We start from the raw sequence: 16,580 nt of genomic DNA, 5'->3' as shown, positions 1-16,580 counted from the left end.
TTTTTCCCTTTCGGCTGCTGTGAATGACGCCGCCAAGAACATCCGAATCCCCTTTATGCTTTTGGGGGTGGATTCTCAGGAATGAATTTCTGGGTGTGTACGGGGCGTGCCCGTGTGCCCCCCAGAGGAGCACCGTCTGCACCCCCGCTGGCGACGTTTGAGGGCTCCGGACTCTCCACATCCCCACGTCCTCGCCTCACTCACCTCCCCTCAGCTTCTTTTTCTTCCTTTTCAAGGTTCAGCCGTCCCGGTGGGCGTGAAGTAGTGTTTCATCGTGGTTGTGATTTGCATTTCCCTGGTGACGAGTAACGTGGAGCACGTTTCCGTGCGTGTGCTGACACCCGCACAGCTGTGTTGGGGGAAACGGCCCTTCACTGTCCTCTGCCTGGTGTTAAATCCGGTCGCTTTTCTTTCTTTTTTTTTTTTTTTTTTTTTTTTTTAAAGATTTTATTTATTTATTCATGATAGTCACACAGAGAGAGACAGAGAGGCAGAGACACAGGCAGAGGGAGAAGCAGGCTCCATGCACCGGGAGCCCGATGTGGGATTCGATCCCGGGTCTCCAGGATCAGCCCCGGGCCAAAGGCAGGCGCCAAACCGCTGCGCCACCCAGGGATCCCCGCTTTTCTTTTTGTAGCCGAGTCGTGTGCGTTCCTTGGATGGTCTTGGATATTCAGCCCTTCTCAGATACGTGATTTGCAAATATTTTCCGCCAGGCTGTAGATTCCCCGTCACTTGCTCCACGGTGTCTTCTGAGCCACTAAACTTTTGAATTTCGGTCAAGCACAGTGTATTTTTTTTCTTTTGATCTTCTTGCCTTTGGCATCGTAGCTAAGAACCCGGGGTCAGGTCCAAGGTCACAAAGTGTTTCCCCTTTGTTTTCTTCTAAGATATTTTGGTTTTAGCTCTCACACTGGGGATGCGTATCCACCTTAGGTGATTGTTGTCTGTGCGGTGAGGTGGGGGGATCCAGCTGTGTTAAATTGCGTGTAGAAATCTGGTTTCTCCAGCACCTCTTGTTGAAAAGACGGTTTCTTCTTCCACTGAACAGTCCTGAAACCCTTGTCAAAAATCAATCGGCCATAAATATATGGGTTTACCTCTGGACTCTCAATCTTATTCCTTCAGTCCCTATTTCTCTCCTTATGCTAGTACCGCACCAGGTCCACGGATGTACTTTTGCACTAAGTTTGAAATCAGGAATGATGAACCCTCCACCTTTCTTCCTCTTTCACAGTATTTACTGTAGTCTCCGCCCCCATGAATTCCGTATGATTTTGAGGATCAGCTTTTTCATTTGCAGAGAAAAAGTTTCTTGGTTTTTCTTTTCAAGATTTTATTCATTTATTCATGAGAGACACAGAGAGAGAGGCAGAGACACAGGCAGAAGGAGAAGCAGGCTCCATGCAGGGAGCCCGACGTGGGACTCGATCCCGGGTCTCCAGGGTCAGGCCCTGGGCTGCAGGGGTGTAAATCGCTGAGCCACCCGGGCTGCCCTGATTTTATTTTTATCATAATTTTTATTTTACGTTGTCTCATTGACACCTGAGACCAGAGTGGGTAGAAATAGGAAGGTTTGATCAAACTCACCCGCATCTGCTTCCCGAGGCTGCGGTAACGGGTGACCACACCCCTGAGCTTCACAACCCACGTTCAGGTCTCAGCGTCCTGAGCTGAGGTCAGGGTGTGGGCAGGGCCGCCCCCCGGGGGGTCCTGGGCACGGCCCTCCTGCCCCCTCAGCCTGGGGGCCCTGCTCCCCGCTGCGGGGCCTCGGCCTTGCAGCTCTGCCTCTGGTCCCGTCGCCCCCGCCCCCCGGGTCTGCGGGCAAAGGAGGACGGGGCCTCGCCCCCCTGGCGTAAGGTCACCTGTGCCCGCGTCGAGGGCCCACCTGGCCGCCTGCCCGTCTGCCCGCCGCCGGATTCTGAGATTCCCTGAATTTCCGCAGCGACCTGCCATCCCCTGGCCACACAGGGGCCGTCCGCAAGACCGGACCCCGGGGCGGCCGAGTCACAGGGTCCCGCGAGGATGATGTGACAGCACGGCAGGGCCTGACGCTCCCGCACAGCTTCCCAGAGGCAGGGGCCGTGTGGCAGGAAGGATGGCGCGTCACAGCGGGACCCCGGGGCCCCCGACCTAGGAAAGCGACATGCGCTTTGCTGGAAAGTTTGCGGCTGCCGTCAGGCACGGGGTGTGACCAGAATTTGTGCAGGGGGCCCGAGGCTTCAGGGTCCCTGGGGGTGGCCAAGGCCTCGCCGCGTAGAGGGTTCGAGGGCAGATTTTGGGCCATCAGGCAGGTTCTGGGGACCCCGAGAGCTGTCCCCCACCCCCGGGAAGGGGCGCCCCAGGAGGCCCGGGCTCCCTGCACGCCCAGGACAGGCCCCGGGCCGGACACGTCAGGGCAGCCCAAGGTCTCAACGCCCCAGCAGGTGGGGGGTGCGGGCTCAGGGTGCAGGGCCCCAGAAAACTCAGGTGCGCGGCAAGACGGAGGTGTGTGGGGGAGCCCAGGGCCCAGCTCTGCAGGGACAGTCCCCGGGAGACGGGACAGGGTGAGACTAACTTCGGGGACGGGGCCAGGCTGGGTCAGGGCCGGGTGCGGGAGGGTGGGGACAAGGGGGCCTCGGGGGAGTGTGTAAGGGACGGACAGGGTCCCCGGGGCGGGAGGCTCCACCCTGCAGGGGACTCACGCAGTGCGGGGCTGGGTTGGGGGCGGCTGGGCCCTCCCCTCCCGTCCTCCCCGCTCAGGGCACGTCCTGCGGGCTCCCTGCAGGGGAGGGTGCCCAGGGTTACGGCGCCGCGACCGGGTCCCTGAGGATCCGCCCACCAGGGCCCGCTTCTGGGACGGGGGTGCCCGGGCCGTGGCCGTGGCCGCCCTGCCTGGGACTGGCCCTGACGCTGTGGGCGGGAGCCCCGGACCAGGCCGGCGAGGGGCGTCCCTGGAGGGGCCCAGAGGCCGAGGATGGGCCGGGCAGCGGGGGCCCCGGGCGCCCTCGGGGAGGGCTGGCAATTCAGCTAGAAAAGGCCCACGGAGAGCCCAGGGTCCTCGGGGTTAATTCAAGGCAGGTTTATGCGGTTTATCGGAGCAGCTCTGAGGAGGTGAGACCAGCGAGGCCTCCCTGTGGACATGGTCCCTGGGCAGGACGCCGGACCCTGCGAGGACGCGGCCGTGGGCGTGGGAAGGGCTCTCCTGAGTGTGATGGGAACCGCCTCCTGGCCTGAGAGGAGGGTGCTGTCCACGGTCACGGGGGTTCCCGAGACACAGACCCAAAGCAGCTGGGAGGCTGGCAGGGGGAGAGCTCGGGGTCCCCAGAGTTCCCTGCTGGCCCTGGGGGACGTGCCCCCCAGCAACAGGACGGGACCCTGGGTTCCTGCCTCCCACCCTGAAGACTGTGCTTCCAACCTAGTGGTTTCCTCTGGAGGCTTGGAGCAGTGCCTCCCCCAGCCCGCCGACTCTCCACGGATGAGCAGAGCACGCGGGAGGACCCCAGGGGGACCCCAGGAGGCCCCTAGGCCCCAGGGTCTGTGCGGCCCGCGGCCCCCAGGCCGGCTTGTCTGGGCCGTTTTGCCCAGCTGGGGCGGTGAGTGGAGATGGACCCGGGCTGAGCCCCCCAAGTCGCGCCCCGTGTGCAGGTGGCCAGCCTCGGGGGCCCCGGTGACCCATGCTGGGCCCAGCAGACCTGACAGTCTCGGGCGAGGCCGTGAGTCTTACCCCGCGGCCCCACCCAGAGCAGTTGGGCCCCGGCCCTTGGGGACCTCTCATCCCTCCTCCCAATAATGTTCACGCGGGAAGAGACCACTGTTGGGTCCAAACCCCGGGACACCCCGCCTCCGTGAGAGTCAGATGAAAGGAAGCAGGTCAGTTGGGGAAGTGAGTTTATTGGGGTGCTCGGGAGGGGCCCACAGGTTGGAGGGCGAGGCCAAGTGACCTGAACAGAGGAACTGGGAGGGAAGGCCGGTGACCCAGGGCAGGTGGAGGTACATCCCGGGAGCAGGAGCCCCGGGGAGCCGCGGGGTCAGCGTTCTTGGGAGGGAGGAGGTGAAGTCAGCTCAGGAGAATGGACACCCGGGGGGACCCCGTCGTGGGTGGGGACAGCCACGTAGCACAGGTGAGGGCTGAGCTGAGGGGTGGCCGGGAGGCCCACGGTCCCTGGGTGGGGCCTGAGCCCAGCGCTACGGGAGCACGTGCCCCATCAGCGGGAGCACCCGGGTCGGCACAGCAGGGACACGCTGGAAGCCTGGGGGTGGCAGCTGGGCTGGCAGGGGGAGGGGGTGGCGCAGCAGGCGGGCCTGCACACGGGGCGGCAGAGGAGGGACACGCAGGAAGAGGGTCTGAAGGGGCTGGGCAGACAGCAGGGGGAGGCCTGGCAGCAGACCGGTTTGCAGCAGACGGGCTTGCAGCAGACAGGGGTGCAGCACACGGGCTTGCAGCAGACAGACACACAGCTGTCTTCCTGGCAGGGGGAGGAGCTGCAGCAAGAGGGCTGGCAGCTAGACTGATGGCAGCAGGGGGAGGCTGAGCAAGGGGAGGCCTCACAGCAGACGGGCTTGCAGCAGACAGGGGTGCAGCAGACGGGCTTGCAGCAGACGGGGGTGCAGCACACGGGCTTGCAGCAGACAGACACACCGCAGCCCTCCTGGCAGGGGGAGCAGCTGCCGCACGAGGGCTGGCAGGAGCTGGGGCAGGCTTGTGGGCAGGAGCTGGACCCGCAGCTCGCAGGGGTGCAGAGGAGGGTCAGGCAGGAGGCCGGGGCGCAGCAGAGGGGCTCGCAGTAGCTCTCGGGACAGTCGTCCACCTGCCAGGAGGGGTCGGGGCAGGAGTCACCGGAGCCGGGCAGGCAGACGCGGCCGCCGTAGCTCAGGTCGCTGGAGCAGACGGACAGGGTGGAGGCGGCCATGGTGTGGGTGCTGGGGCGGGGTGTGGGTGCAGGTGAGTGTGTGGGTGCAGGTGTGGCTGTGAGTGTGTGAAGTCGGGTGTTTGGGCTTATATACACCCCAGGGCGGCGTGTTGTCCATCACGAGGCCCTGAAAGGCCTTTTCCTGTTGTGGGAGCAGGTGCCTGAGGCTCCGGGTCACGCGCACCCCGGTGGGTAGCTCTGCCCTTTGGTTATCCAGGCGGGTCAGTGGTCCCGATCCCGCCCTCACCCCTGCTCCCAGCGTCTCCCTGGGGGCTTCCCACTATTGGACCCCATGCTCCTCAGCACGCGGTGGAAACACACACATATTTTATTGTCGTTATTTTGTCGATCATCTTTATTTGGGGATATATCCTCTCCCGAGTCCAGGAACCAGTGAATGGCTGTGAGCTGTATTTATTTTTAGCAAACACATGCGTCACAGGTCTATGCCAGCAACTCTCCTGAGCAGCTGTGTACACATCAGCCCCGTGACAATGACTGTGGTATCTACCTTATCGATGGGGAAACTGAGGCAGAGCCGCGGCGGCCGGGCAAGGGCCCAGGGGGAGGATCCCCGGGGTCGTGGAGCCCAGGCGGCTGGCAGAGCCCCGGTGGAGGGTCCCTGGGGTTGCAGCGGCCCCACAGGCGCTCGAGGGGTGGGTCCCTGGGGTTGTGGGGCCCAGGCAGCCGCCCAAGGACTCGGGACGGAGGGTCCTCCATGTTGCAGAGCCAGGCGGCCCTGCAGGGGCTCAGCGCAGAGGCACAGCCTGCCCGAGTCCCGGGTGTGGGGCAGGGGCGCTTGTGAGCTACATCGGCTGCCTGTGTGGGGCCCAGGGTCTGGGGGTGGGGATCTGCCCCCTGGGAGGCTGCGCCTAGCTGGGGCAGGGCCAGGGGAGCCCCTCCAAGTGTCCGCGCAGGCCCGCCAGCTTCAGGTCGTGATTGCTGCCTGGCTGCCCACCCTGTGGCGGAAGGTCCGCGAAGGGAGGGGGAACCGTCCTGGTGCCGCGTTCGGGGTCTGGCCTGGGGATGCTGGTCCGTGGTGGTGGTGGCGGCCCTGGGGTCCAGAGAAGGAGCCTGGTGTCACCAGGGGAGTGGGATGGAGGAGCGGCCAGGCAGTGTGCATGCCCAGAAGCTCCGGGGGGGTCTGCCTCGCCTTGGGGTCCCCTTCTGGAGGTGGTGAGGGGCCTCTCTGGGGAGCGTGGGGAGCTGAGGCTGCTATCCCCCGAGGGCCAGGCCCATCCTTCCGGAGCCGAGGCAGGTGCAGGCCCCTGGAGCGGCCCCCACTCCCCTGGGTGGTCGGGATGTCCACGCCATGGTGAGCGGAAGCCAGGTGACCAGCGAGGAAGGCAGATTGTATTACTGAGGGTGACGCGGGGGGACCAAGGTGAAGGTATGCTGCTGAGTGGGTGCCCGTGCAGCCACCCGGGGTTCGTGGTGAGACAGGGAGGGCACGTGAAGGGTGTCGTCGCTGGCGAGGCCACCTGGGCCTGGATCGGCACTCTGGGGTGAGGCCCTTGGCCCCCAAGGAGACGAGGTGGCCCGTGTTTCCGCAGAGACCCCGTGGCTGTGCAGGGCACATAGGTGCAAGGAGCCGGGGTCTTGGGTCCAGCTTTCAGGGGAGGCCGCCCTGGGCCGGGCCGCCGTGGTCATGTGCTGGCGGAGCGCAGGCCGTCCTCGCGGCAGCCCGAGCTGTCCAGGCGAGTCCTGGGGGGTGAGCGCTTCTCCGTGTGTCAGTGTGTGGGGGGCACCGCCCCCCTGGCCGTGAGCGCAGGGCGCTCTGTCCTCATTAGCCACCGCCTCCCGTGCCACCCACGCCCCAGCCCTGACCCCAGCCTCCTCTCCGGCTCCCAGTCCCGCTCCTCCAGGCCCTCCTACCTGTGGGCCCGACAGCATCTCTCAGGCTGCGGGCGGCTCACTTCCCTCCACGTCGTGTCCTCCAGGCTCCCCCATGTAGGAGGTGTCAGGGCTTCTTACGGTTCACGGGTGGGAAGACCCCGTGGGTGGATGGACCGCGTTTCCTGTATCCGTCCCCCCGTCCATGGACCCTTCGTGGTTTTTCCCTTTCGGCTGCTGTGAATGACGCCGCCAAGAACATCCGAATCCCCTTTATGCTTTTGGGGGTGGATTCTCAGGAATGAATTTCTGGGTGTGTACGGGGCGTGCCCGTGTGCCCCCCAGAGGAGCACCGTCTGCACCCCCGCTGGCGACGTTTGAGGGCTCCGGACTCTCCACATCCCCACGTCCTCGCCTCACTCACCTCCCCTCAGCTTCTTTTTCTTCCTTTTCAAGGTTCAGCCGTCCCGGTGGGCGTGAAGTAGTGTTTCATCGTGGTTGTGATTTGCATTTCCCTGGTGACGAGTAACGTGGAGCACGTTTCCGTGCGTGTGCTGACACCCGCACAGCTGTGTTGGGGGAAACGGCCCTTCACTGTCCTCTGCCTGGTGTTAAATCCGGTCGCTTTTCTTTCTTTTTTTTTTTTTTTTTTTTTTTTAAAGATTTTATTTATTTATTCATGATAGTCACACAGAGAGAGACAGAGAGGCAGAGACACAGGCAGAGGGAGAAGCAGGCTCCATGCACCGGGAGCCCGATGTGGGATTCGATCCCGGGTCTCCAGGATCAGCCCCGGGCCAAAGGCAGGCGCCAAACCGCTGCGCCACCCAGGGATCCCCGCTTTTCTTTTTGTAGCCGAGTCGTGTGCGTTCCTTGGATGGTCTTGGATATTCAGCCCTTCTCAGATACGTGATTTGCAAATATTTTCCGCCAGGCTGTAGATTCCCCGTCACTTGCTCCACGGTGTCTTCTGAGCCACTAAACTTTTGAATTTCGGTCAAGCACAGTGTATTTTTTTTCTTTTGATCTTCTTGCCTTTGGCATCGTAGCTAAGAACCCGGGGTCAGGTCCAAGGTCACAAAGTGTTTCCCCTTTGTTTTCTTCTAAGATATTTTGGTTTTAGCTCTCACACTGGGGATGCGTATCCACCTTAGGTGATTGTTGTCTGTGCGGTGAGGTGGGGGGATCCAGCTGTGTTAAATTGCGTGTAGAAATCTGGTTTCTCCAGCACCTCTTGTTGAAAAGACGGTTTCTTCTTCCACTGAACAGTCCTGAAACCCTTGTCAAAAATCAATCGGCCATAAATATATGGGTTTACCTCTGGACTCTCAATCTTATTCCTTCAGTCCCTATTTCTCTCCTTATGCTAGTACCGCACCAGGTCCACGGATGTACTTTTGCACTAAGTTTGAAATCAGGAATGATGAACCCTCCACCTTTCTTCCTCTTTCACAGTATTTACTGTAGTCTCCGCCCCCATGAATTCCGTATGATTTTGAGGATCAGCTTTTTCATTTGCAGAGAAAAAGTTTCTTGGTTTTTCTTTTCAAGATTTTATTCATTTATTCATGAGAGACACAGAGAGAGAGGCAGAGACACAGGCAGAAGGAGAAGCAGGCTCCATGCAGGGAGCCCGACGTGGGACTCGATCCCGGGTCTCCAGGGTCAGGCCCTGGGCTGCAGGGGTGTAAATCGCTGAGCCACCCGGGCTGCCCTGATTTTATTTTTATCATAATTTTTATTTTACGTTGTCTCATTGACACCTGAGACCAGAGTGGGTAGAAATAGGAAGGTTTGATCAAACTCACCCGCATCTGCTTCCCGAGGCTGCGGTAACGGGTGACCACACCCCTGAGCTTCACAACCCACGTTCAGGTCTCAGCGTCCTGAGCTGAGGTCAGGGTGTGGGCAGGGCTGCCCCCCGGGGGGTCCTGGGCACGGCCCTCCTGCCCCCTCAGCCTGGGGGCCCTGCTCCCCGCTGCGGGGCCTCGGCCTTGCAGCTCTGCCTCTGGTCCCGTCGCCCCCGCCCCCCGGGTCTGCGGGCAAAGGAGGACGGGGCCTCGCCCCCCTGGCGTAAGGTCACCTGTGCCCGCGTCGAGGGCCCACCTGGCCGCCTGCCCGTCTGCCCGCCGCCGGATTCTGAGATTCCCTGAATTTCCGCAGCGACCTGCCATCCCCTGGCCACACAGGGGCCGTCCGCAAGACCGGACCCCGGGGCGGCCGAGTCACAGGGTCCCGCGAGGATGATGTGACAGCACGGCAGGGCCTGACGCTCCCGCACAGCTTCCCAGAGGCAGGGGCCGTGTGGCAGGAAGGATGGCGCGTCACAGCGGGACCCCGGGGCCCCCGACCTAGGAAAGCGACATGCGCTTTGCTGGAAAGTTTGCGGCTGCCGTCAGGCACGGGGTGTGACCAGAATTTGTGCAGGGGGCCCGAGGCTTCAGGGTCCCTGGGGGTGGCCAAGGCCTCGCCGCGTAGAGGGTTCGAGGGCAGATTTTGGGCCATCAGGCAGGTTCTGGGGACCCCGAGAGCTGTCCCCCACCCCCGGGAAGGGGCGCCCCAGGAGGCCCGGGCTCCCTGCACGCCCAGGACAGGCCCCGGGCCGGACACGTCAGGGCAGCCCAAGGTCTCAACGCCCCAGCAGGTGGGGGGTGCGGGCTCAGGGTGCAGGGCCCCAGAAAACTCAGGTGCGCGGCAAGACGGAGGTGTGTGGGGGAGCCCAGGGCCCAGCTCTGCAGGGACAGTCCCCGGGAGACGGGACAGGGTGAGACTAACTTCGGGGACGGGGCCAGGCTGGGTCAGGGCCGGGTGCGGGAGGGTGGGGACAAGGGGGCCTCGGGGGAGTGTGTAAGGGACGGACAGGGTCCCCGGGGGCGGGAGGCTCCACCCTGCAGGGGACTCACGCAGTGCGGGGCTGGGTTGGGGGCGGCTGGGCCCTCCCCTCCCGTCCTCCCCGCTCAGGGCACGTCCTGCGGGCTCCCTGCAGGGGAGGGTGCCCAGGGTTACGGCGCCGCGACCGGGTCCCTGAGGATCCGCCCACCAGGGCCCGCTTCTGGGACGGGGGTGCCCGGGCCGTGGCCGTGGCCGCCCTGCCTGGGACTGGCCCTGACGCTGTGGGCGGGAGCCCCGGACCAGGCCGGCGAGGGGCGTCCCTGGAGGGGCCCAGAGGCCGAGGATGGGCCGGGCAGCGGGGGCCCCGGGCGCCCTCGGGGAGGGCTGGCAATTCAGCTAGAAAAGGCCCACGGAGAGCCCAGGGTCCTCGGGGTTAATTCAAGGCAGGTTTATGCGGTTTATCGGAGCAGCTCTGAGGAGGTGAGACCAGCGAGGCCTCCCTGTGGACATGGTCCCTGGGCAGGACGCCGGACCCTGCGAGGACGCGGCCGTGGGCGTGGGAAGGGCTCTCCTGAGTGTGATGGGAACCGCCTCCTGGCCTGAGAGGAGGGTGCTGTCCACGGTCACGGGGGTTCCCGAGACACAGACCCAAAGCAGCTGGGAGGCTGGCAGGGGGAGAGCTCGGGGTCCCCAGAGTTCCCTGCTGGCCCTGGGGGACGTGCCCCCCAGCAACAGGACGGGACCCTGGGCTCCTGCCTCCCACCCTGAAGACTGTGCTTCCAACCTAGTGGTTTCCTCTGGAGGCTTGGAGCAGTGCCTCCCCCAGCCCGCCGGCTCTCCACGGATGAGCAGAGCACGCGGGAGGACCCCAGGGGGACCCCAGTAGGCCCCTAGGCCCCAGGGTCTGTGCGGCCCGCGGCCCCCAGGCCTGCTTGTCTGGGCCGCTTTGCCCAGCTGGGGCGGTGGGTAGAGATGGGCCCGGGCTGAGCCCCCCAAGTCACACTCCGTGTGCAGGTGGCCAGCCTCGGGGGCCCCGGTGACCCATGCTGGGCCCAGCAGACCTGACAGTCCCGGGCGAGGCCGTGAGTCTTACCCCGCGGCCCCACCCAGAGCAGTTGGGCCCCGGCCCTTGGGGACCTCTCATCCCTCCTCCCAATAATGTTCACGCGGGAAGAGACCACTGTTGGGTCCAAACCCCGGGACACCCCGCCTCCGTGAGAGTCAGATGAAAGGAAGCAGGTCAGCTGGGGAAGTGAGTTTATTGGGGTGCTCGGGAGGGGCCCACAGGTTGGAGGGCGAGGCCAAGTGACCTGAACAGAGGAACTGGGAGGGAAGGCGTAGGAACTGGGAGGGAAGGCGTAGGAACTAGGAAGGTGACCCAGGGTAGGTGGAGGTGCGTCCCGGGAGCAGGAGACCCGGGGAGCCGCAGGGTCAGCGTTCTTGGGAGGGAGGAGGCGAAGTCAGCTCAGGAGAATGGACACCCGGGGGGACCCCGTCGTGGGTGGGGGCAGCTACCTAGCACAGGTGAGGGCTGGGCTGAGGAGTGGTCAGGAGGCCCACGGTCCCTGGGTGGGGCCTGAGCCCAGCTCTGCGGGAGCACATGCCCCATCAGCGGGAGCACACAGGGTGGCACAGCAGGGACATGCTGGAGGCCTGGGGGCGGCAGCTGGGCTGGCAGGGGGAGGGGGAGGTGCAGCAGGCGGGCCTGCACACGGGGCGGCAGAGGAGGGACACGCAGGAGGAGGGTCTGCAGGGGCTGGGCTGGCAGCAGGGGGAGGCCTGGCAGCAGATGGGTTTGCAGCAGACGGGCTTGCAACAGATGGGGGTGCAGCAGACGGGCTTGCAGCAGACAGGGGTGCAGCACACGGGCTTGCAGCAGACAGGGGTGCAGCACATGGGCTTGCAGCAGACAGACACACAGCTGTCTTCCTGGCAGGGGGAGGAGCTGCAGCAGGAGGGCTGGCAGCTAGACTGCTGGCAGCAGGGGGAGGCCTCACAGCACACACGCTTGCAGCAGACAGGGGTGCAGCAGACAGGGGTGCAGCACATGGGCTTGCAGCAGACAGACACACAGCTGTCTTCCTGGCAGGGGGAAGAGCTGCAGCAGGAGGGCTGGCAGCTAGACTGCTGGCAGCAGGGGGAGGACTCACAGCACACAGGTTTGCAGCAGACAGGGGTGCAGCAGACGGGCTTGCAGCAGACAGGGGTGCAGCACACGGGCTTGCAGCAGACGGGGGTGCAGCACACGGGCTTGCAGCAGACGGGGGTGCAGCACACGGGCTTGCAGCAGACAGACACACAGCTGTCTTCCTGGCAGGGGGAGGAGCTGCAGCAGGAGGGCTGGCAGCTAGACTGCTGGCTGCAGGGGGAGGACTCACAGCACAGGGGCTTGCAGCAGACAGGGGTGCAGCACACGGGTTTGCAGCAGACAGACACACAGCTGTCTTCCTGGCAGGGGGAGGAGCTGCAGCAGGAGGGCTGGCAGCTAGACTGCTGGCAGCAGGGGGAGACTGAGCAAGGGGATGCCTCACAGCAGATGGGCTTGCAGCAGACAGGGGTGCAGCACACGGGCTTGCAGCAGACGGGGGTGCAGCACACGGGCTTGCAGCAGACGGGGGTGCAGCACACGGGCTTGCAGCAGACAGACACACCGCAGCCCTCCTGGCAGGGGGAGCAGCTGCCGCACGAGGGCTGGCAGGAGCCGGGGCAGGCTGGTGGGCAGGGGCTGGACCCGCAGCTCGCAGGGGTGCAGAGGAGGGTCAGGCAGGAGGCCGGGGCGCAGCAGGGGGGCTCGCAGTAGCTCTCGGGACAGTCGTCCACCTGCCAGGAGGGGTCGGGGCAGGAGTCGCCGGAGCCGGGCAGGCAGACGCGGCCGCCGTAGCTCAGGTCGCTGGAGCAGACGGACAGGGTGGAGGCGGCCATGGTGTGGGTGCTGGGGCGGGGTGTGGGTGCGGGTGAGTGTGTGTGGGTGCAGGTGTGGCTGTGAGTGTGTGAAGTCGGGTGTTTGGGCTTATATACACCCCAGGGCGGCGTGTTGTCCATCACGAGGCCCTGAAAGGCCTTTTCCTGTTGTGGGAGCAGGTGCCTGAGGCTCCGGGTCACGCGCACCCCGGCGGGTAGCTCGGCCCATTGGTTATCCAGGCGGGTCAGTGGTTCCGATCCCGCCCTCACCCCTGCTCCCTGCGTCTCCCTGGGGGCTTCCCACTATTGGACCCCATGCTCCTCAGCACGCGGTGGAAACACACACATATTTTATTGTCGTTATTTTGTCGATCATCTTTCTTTGGGGATATAATCCTCTCCCGAGTCCAGGAACCAGTGAATGGCTGTGAGCTGTATTTATTTTTAGCAAACACATGGGTCACAGGTCTATGCCAGCAGCTTTGTACACATCAGCCCCGTGACAATGACTGTGGTTTCTACCTTATCGATGGGGAAACTGAGGCAGAGCCGCGGCGGCCGGGCAAGGGCCCAGGGGGAGGATCCCCGGGGTCGTGGAGCCCAGGCGGCTGGCAGAGCCCCGGTGGAGGGTCCCTGGGGTTGCAGCGGCCCCACAGGCGCTCGAGGGGTGGGTCCCTGGGGTTGTGGGGCCCAGGCAGCCGCCCAAGGACTCGGGACGGAGGGTCCTCCATGTTGCAGAGCCAGGCGGCCCTGCAGGGGCTCAGCGCAGAGGCACAGCCTGCCCGAGTCCCGGGTGTGGGGCAGGGGCGCTTGTGAGCTACATCGGCTGCCTGTGTGGGGCCCAGGGTCTGGGGGTGGGGATCTGCCCCCTGGGAGGCTGCGCCTAGCTGGGGCAGGGCCAGGGGAACCCCTCCAAGTGTCCGCGCAGGCCCGCCAGCTTCAGGTCGTGATTGCTGCCTGGCTGCCCACCCTGTGGCGGAAGGTCCGCGAAGGGAGGGGGAACCGTCCTGGTGCTGCGTTCGGGGTCTGGCCTGGGGATGCTGGTCCGTGGTGGTATTGGCGGCCCTGGTGTCCAGAGAGGGAGCCTGGTGTCACCAGGGGAGTGGGATGGAGGAGCGGCCAGGCAGTGTGCGCGCCCAGGAGCTCCGGGGGGGTCTGCCTCGCCTTGGAGTCCCCTTCTGGAGGTGGTGAGGGGCCTCTCTGGGGAGCGTGGGGAGCTGTGGCTGCTATCCCCCGAGGGCCAGGGCCCATCCTTCCGGAGCCGAGGCAGGTGCAGGCCTCTGGAGCGGCCCCCACTCCCCTGGGTGGTCGGGATGTCCACGCCATGGTGAGCGGGAGCCAGGTGACCAGCGAGGAAGGCAGATTGTATTACTGAGGGTGACGCGGGGGACCAAGGTGAGGGTATGCTGCTGAGTGGGTGCCCGTGCACGTGCCGCAACAGGGAGGGCACGTGAAGGGTGTTGTCGCTGGCGAGGCCACCTGGGCCTGGATCGGCACTCTGGGGTGAGGCCCTTGGCCCCCAAGGAGACGAGGTGGCCCGTGTTTCCGCGGAGACTCCATGGCTGTGCAGGGCACATCGGTGCAAGGAGCTGGGGTCGTGGGTCCAGCTTTCAGGGGAGGCCGCCCTGGGCCGGGCCGCCGTGGTCAGGTACTGGCGGAGCGCAGGCCGTCCTCGCGGCAGCCCGAGCTGTCCAGGGGAGTCCTGGGGGGTGAGCGCTTCTCCGTGTGTCAGTGTGTGGGGGGCACCGCCCCCCTGGCCGTGAGCGCAGGGCGCTCTGTCCCCATTAGCCACCGCCTCCCGTGCCACCCACGCCCCAGCCCTGACCCCAGCCTCTTCTCTGGCTCCCAGTCCCGCTCCTCCAGGCCCTCCTACCTGTGGGTCCGACAGCGTCTCTCCGGTCTCCAGGATCACGCCCTGGGCTGAAGGCAGTGCTAAATGGCTGAGCCACCCGGGCTGCCGGGTTCTTGGGTTTTTAATAAGGATTGCATTGAATCTGCATGACGCTTTGGTTAGTCCTGCCACCATAATGTAAAGTCTTCCCATCCATGAACATGGGATGCTCGTGTCTTCTGCTCTTGCTGCATGTTTTATAGTTATCGGTGCACAGGTCTTTTACCCTTTGGTTTAATTTATAACCTGATATTTTATTATTTCAGATGTGATTTTCACTGCCTTAAAAAACGCCTTAAAAAACGCTGAAAAGCAGATGACCACACGAGAAAATACATGTCACTTAGTTTTAGAAAAACAGGCTTATTTACTACATCTATTACTAATAACGTGCTGTTGTGCTCGCTGCTCATTTACACACTGTTTATGTATTTTTCCAATCATCTGTTTATTTGTAGCGTTGCTCATGTGTGGAAGCACAGGCTGGATTCCAGTCACCACGACTGCGGGTGCCGTTCCTGAAGTTTGTAGCATATGCAGTGCTGTTAATGGCAAGTCTGATGCCAATGTGATTTTTATTTTTCCGCAGATGACTTTTGTTTGTTTAGTTCTCTGCAGATGCTTTTGGGAACCACTTATTATCCCTAATGCTCTGCGGTTTCAACAGGATGTGTCTGGGTTTTTCCCCATTCGTTTTTCTTGGCATATTGCTTAGTCTTTTCAACCTCGAGGCTGTATCTTCTACTGTGGGATGTGTTCCTCTCTAGGAATGCATTTCCTCATTCCCCTGTGTCCTCGTTGTGCTCCTCCCCCCCCCCCACAGCAGAGCCTGTACTCCTGGGGGAGGTCGTTCATGCTGACTTGTTTTCCCTCGTACTTTCTATCTCTTCGACATTTTGTTCTAAGTCTCAGGGATTTCTCATGTCATCTTCAAGCTCCTCTGTTTAATGTTAAATATCATCAATACATTTGATATCTATGACTTCTGGGGCATTTGTTTTCTAATTGTTCCCTTTCAAAGCCTCTTGCCTTTGCTTTCTGGCTCTAACATCTTCTTGATGTCTGACTATATTTAAGATTTTTAAATTTAATTTTGACTTTAATTTAAAAGGTGATTTCTGCTTTGTAAACTGTATGCTTCCTCTGGGTTGTATTTTTATATTTGTTGTCTCAGGCTTTCTTTCTTGTGCCACTGGTTTTGCTCATGTGCTGGGGTAAGGATGGGAGTGGTCCTTGGTGGTCTGGGCTCCTTTTCCACCTGTGTCAGCCTGTGTCGAGTTAGAGAAAGCTCACCCATGTGGGGAAGTTGACGTGGCACTCTGGGATTGGAGGTGGGGGTCTCGGGAATAAGAAATTTGGGAGCTCAGAAGCCAGAATGAGAGCTATGCACCTGCGGGTGACAACAGCTCTCCGGGAACCTCAGCCCTTCCTGGGTGAGGTGCTCAACTGTCCTAGAGGTACACACTAGTGGTGTTTGGGGAGAAGTGGGACTGCTGGACACTCTGCCTTGGGGGGGTTGCCTGCCTCGGTGGCCCTGGTTGTTCCTCTCCATTGAGGACACACTCCTCCTCCACTGGGCCTCATAAGGAGCAGGGGATGTCATGTTCTAGGGCCCACTGGTTCCTACGTCCTCTGCCTTGCTTTGGGGTGAGCACACTCGCCTCTGCTTCCCATTGCATTTGTTGAGTCCCTTACCCATCATAAGCTGGCTTCTCCCACACAGTGGGTCCTGGGAGGGTGGAGATGGGATTGGTGGGCTCAGCCCACCATCTTGAATGGAAGCGTCAGCTCTCCTGGAGTGATGGCTTTCCCACAACCACCCGATACTCTGGGTATTTGGCTGATCCACAGTCCACCCTCATTCCATTTGAATGCTGGGTACCCAAATTCTCTTTGTGTGCACCCCAACTCACTTGGAACATTAGGTTGCCACAGCATGGAGGCTATTGGTTTAATTTCCTATCCAAAGCAGGAATCCCATTTTGGCTTCTATTTTTTTTATAAGGAAAATTTTATTTTAAACTACTAAGCTCAACAATTATTTGTAACTATTTTTACTTTCATTTTATTGTGAAAAATTTCAAACACACAGAAGAGCTGAAGGAATTAAACAGTGCATATCCACATACCCAACTCCTGGAGCCCATAGCTAACACTGAGCCTCATTTACTTTCTCAGATACTTGTCCATCAAACCACCCCTCTTATCCATACATCTTATTTTTCTGAGCA

At 62.0% G+C, this 16,580-nt stretch overlaps 2 protein-coding genes across 3 annotated transcripts; both read right to left on the bottom strand.

The window, feature by feature from the left end:
- Positions 1-4,187: 4,187 nt before the first annotated feature.
- Positions 4,188-4,930, bottom strand: LOC125754118 (keratin-associated protein 10-12-like). Its single transcript, XM_049104606.1, has one exon. It carries the CDS (start codon positions 4,890-4,892, stop codon positions 4,188-4,190), a length of 705 nt encoding a protein of 234 aa, XP_048960563.1. The 5' UTR covers positions 4,893-4,930.
- Positions 4,931-10,809: 5,879 nt separating this feature from the next.
- On the bottom strand, positions 10,810-12,527 carry LOC112669219 (keratin-associated protein 10-12-like). Of its 2 annotated transcripts, XM_049104588.1 has the most exons (2): positions 12,201-12,527; positions 10,810-12,083 (listed from the first exon to the last, which is right to left on the bottom strand). In XM_049104588.1, exons 1-2 carry the CDS (start codon positions 12,477-12,479, stop codon positions 11,166-11,168), a joined length of 1,197 nt encoding a protein of 398 aa, XP_048960545.1. In that variant the 5' UTR covers positions 12,480-12,527; the 3' UTR covers positions 10,810-11,165. The 2 variants fall into 2 exon arrangements, with proteins under 2 accessions (XP_048960545.1, XP_025317939.3); XM_025462154.3 differs by having other exon boundaries at positions 10,810-12,527.
- Positions 12,528-16,580: the final 4,053 nt, after the last annotated feature.

The sequence above is a fragment of the Canis lupus genome, chromosome 31 (genome assembly GCF_003254725.2).
Source record: "Canis lupus dingo isolate Sandy chromosome 31, ASM325472v2, whole genome shotgun sequence".
Taxonomy (NCBI): domain Eukaryota; kingdom Metazoa; phylum Chordata; class Mammalia; order Carnivora; family Canidae; genus Canis; species Canis lupus.
This window is presented reverse-complemented; position numbering and strand designations above follow the sequence as displayed.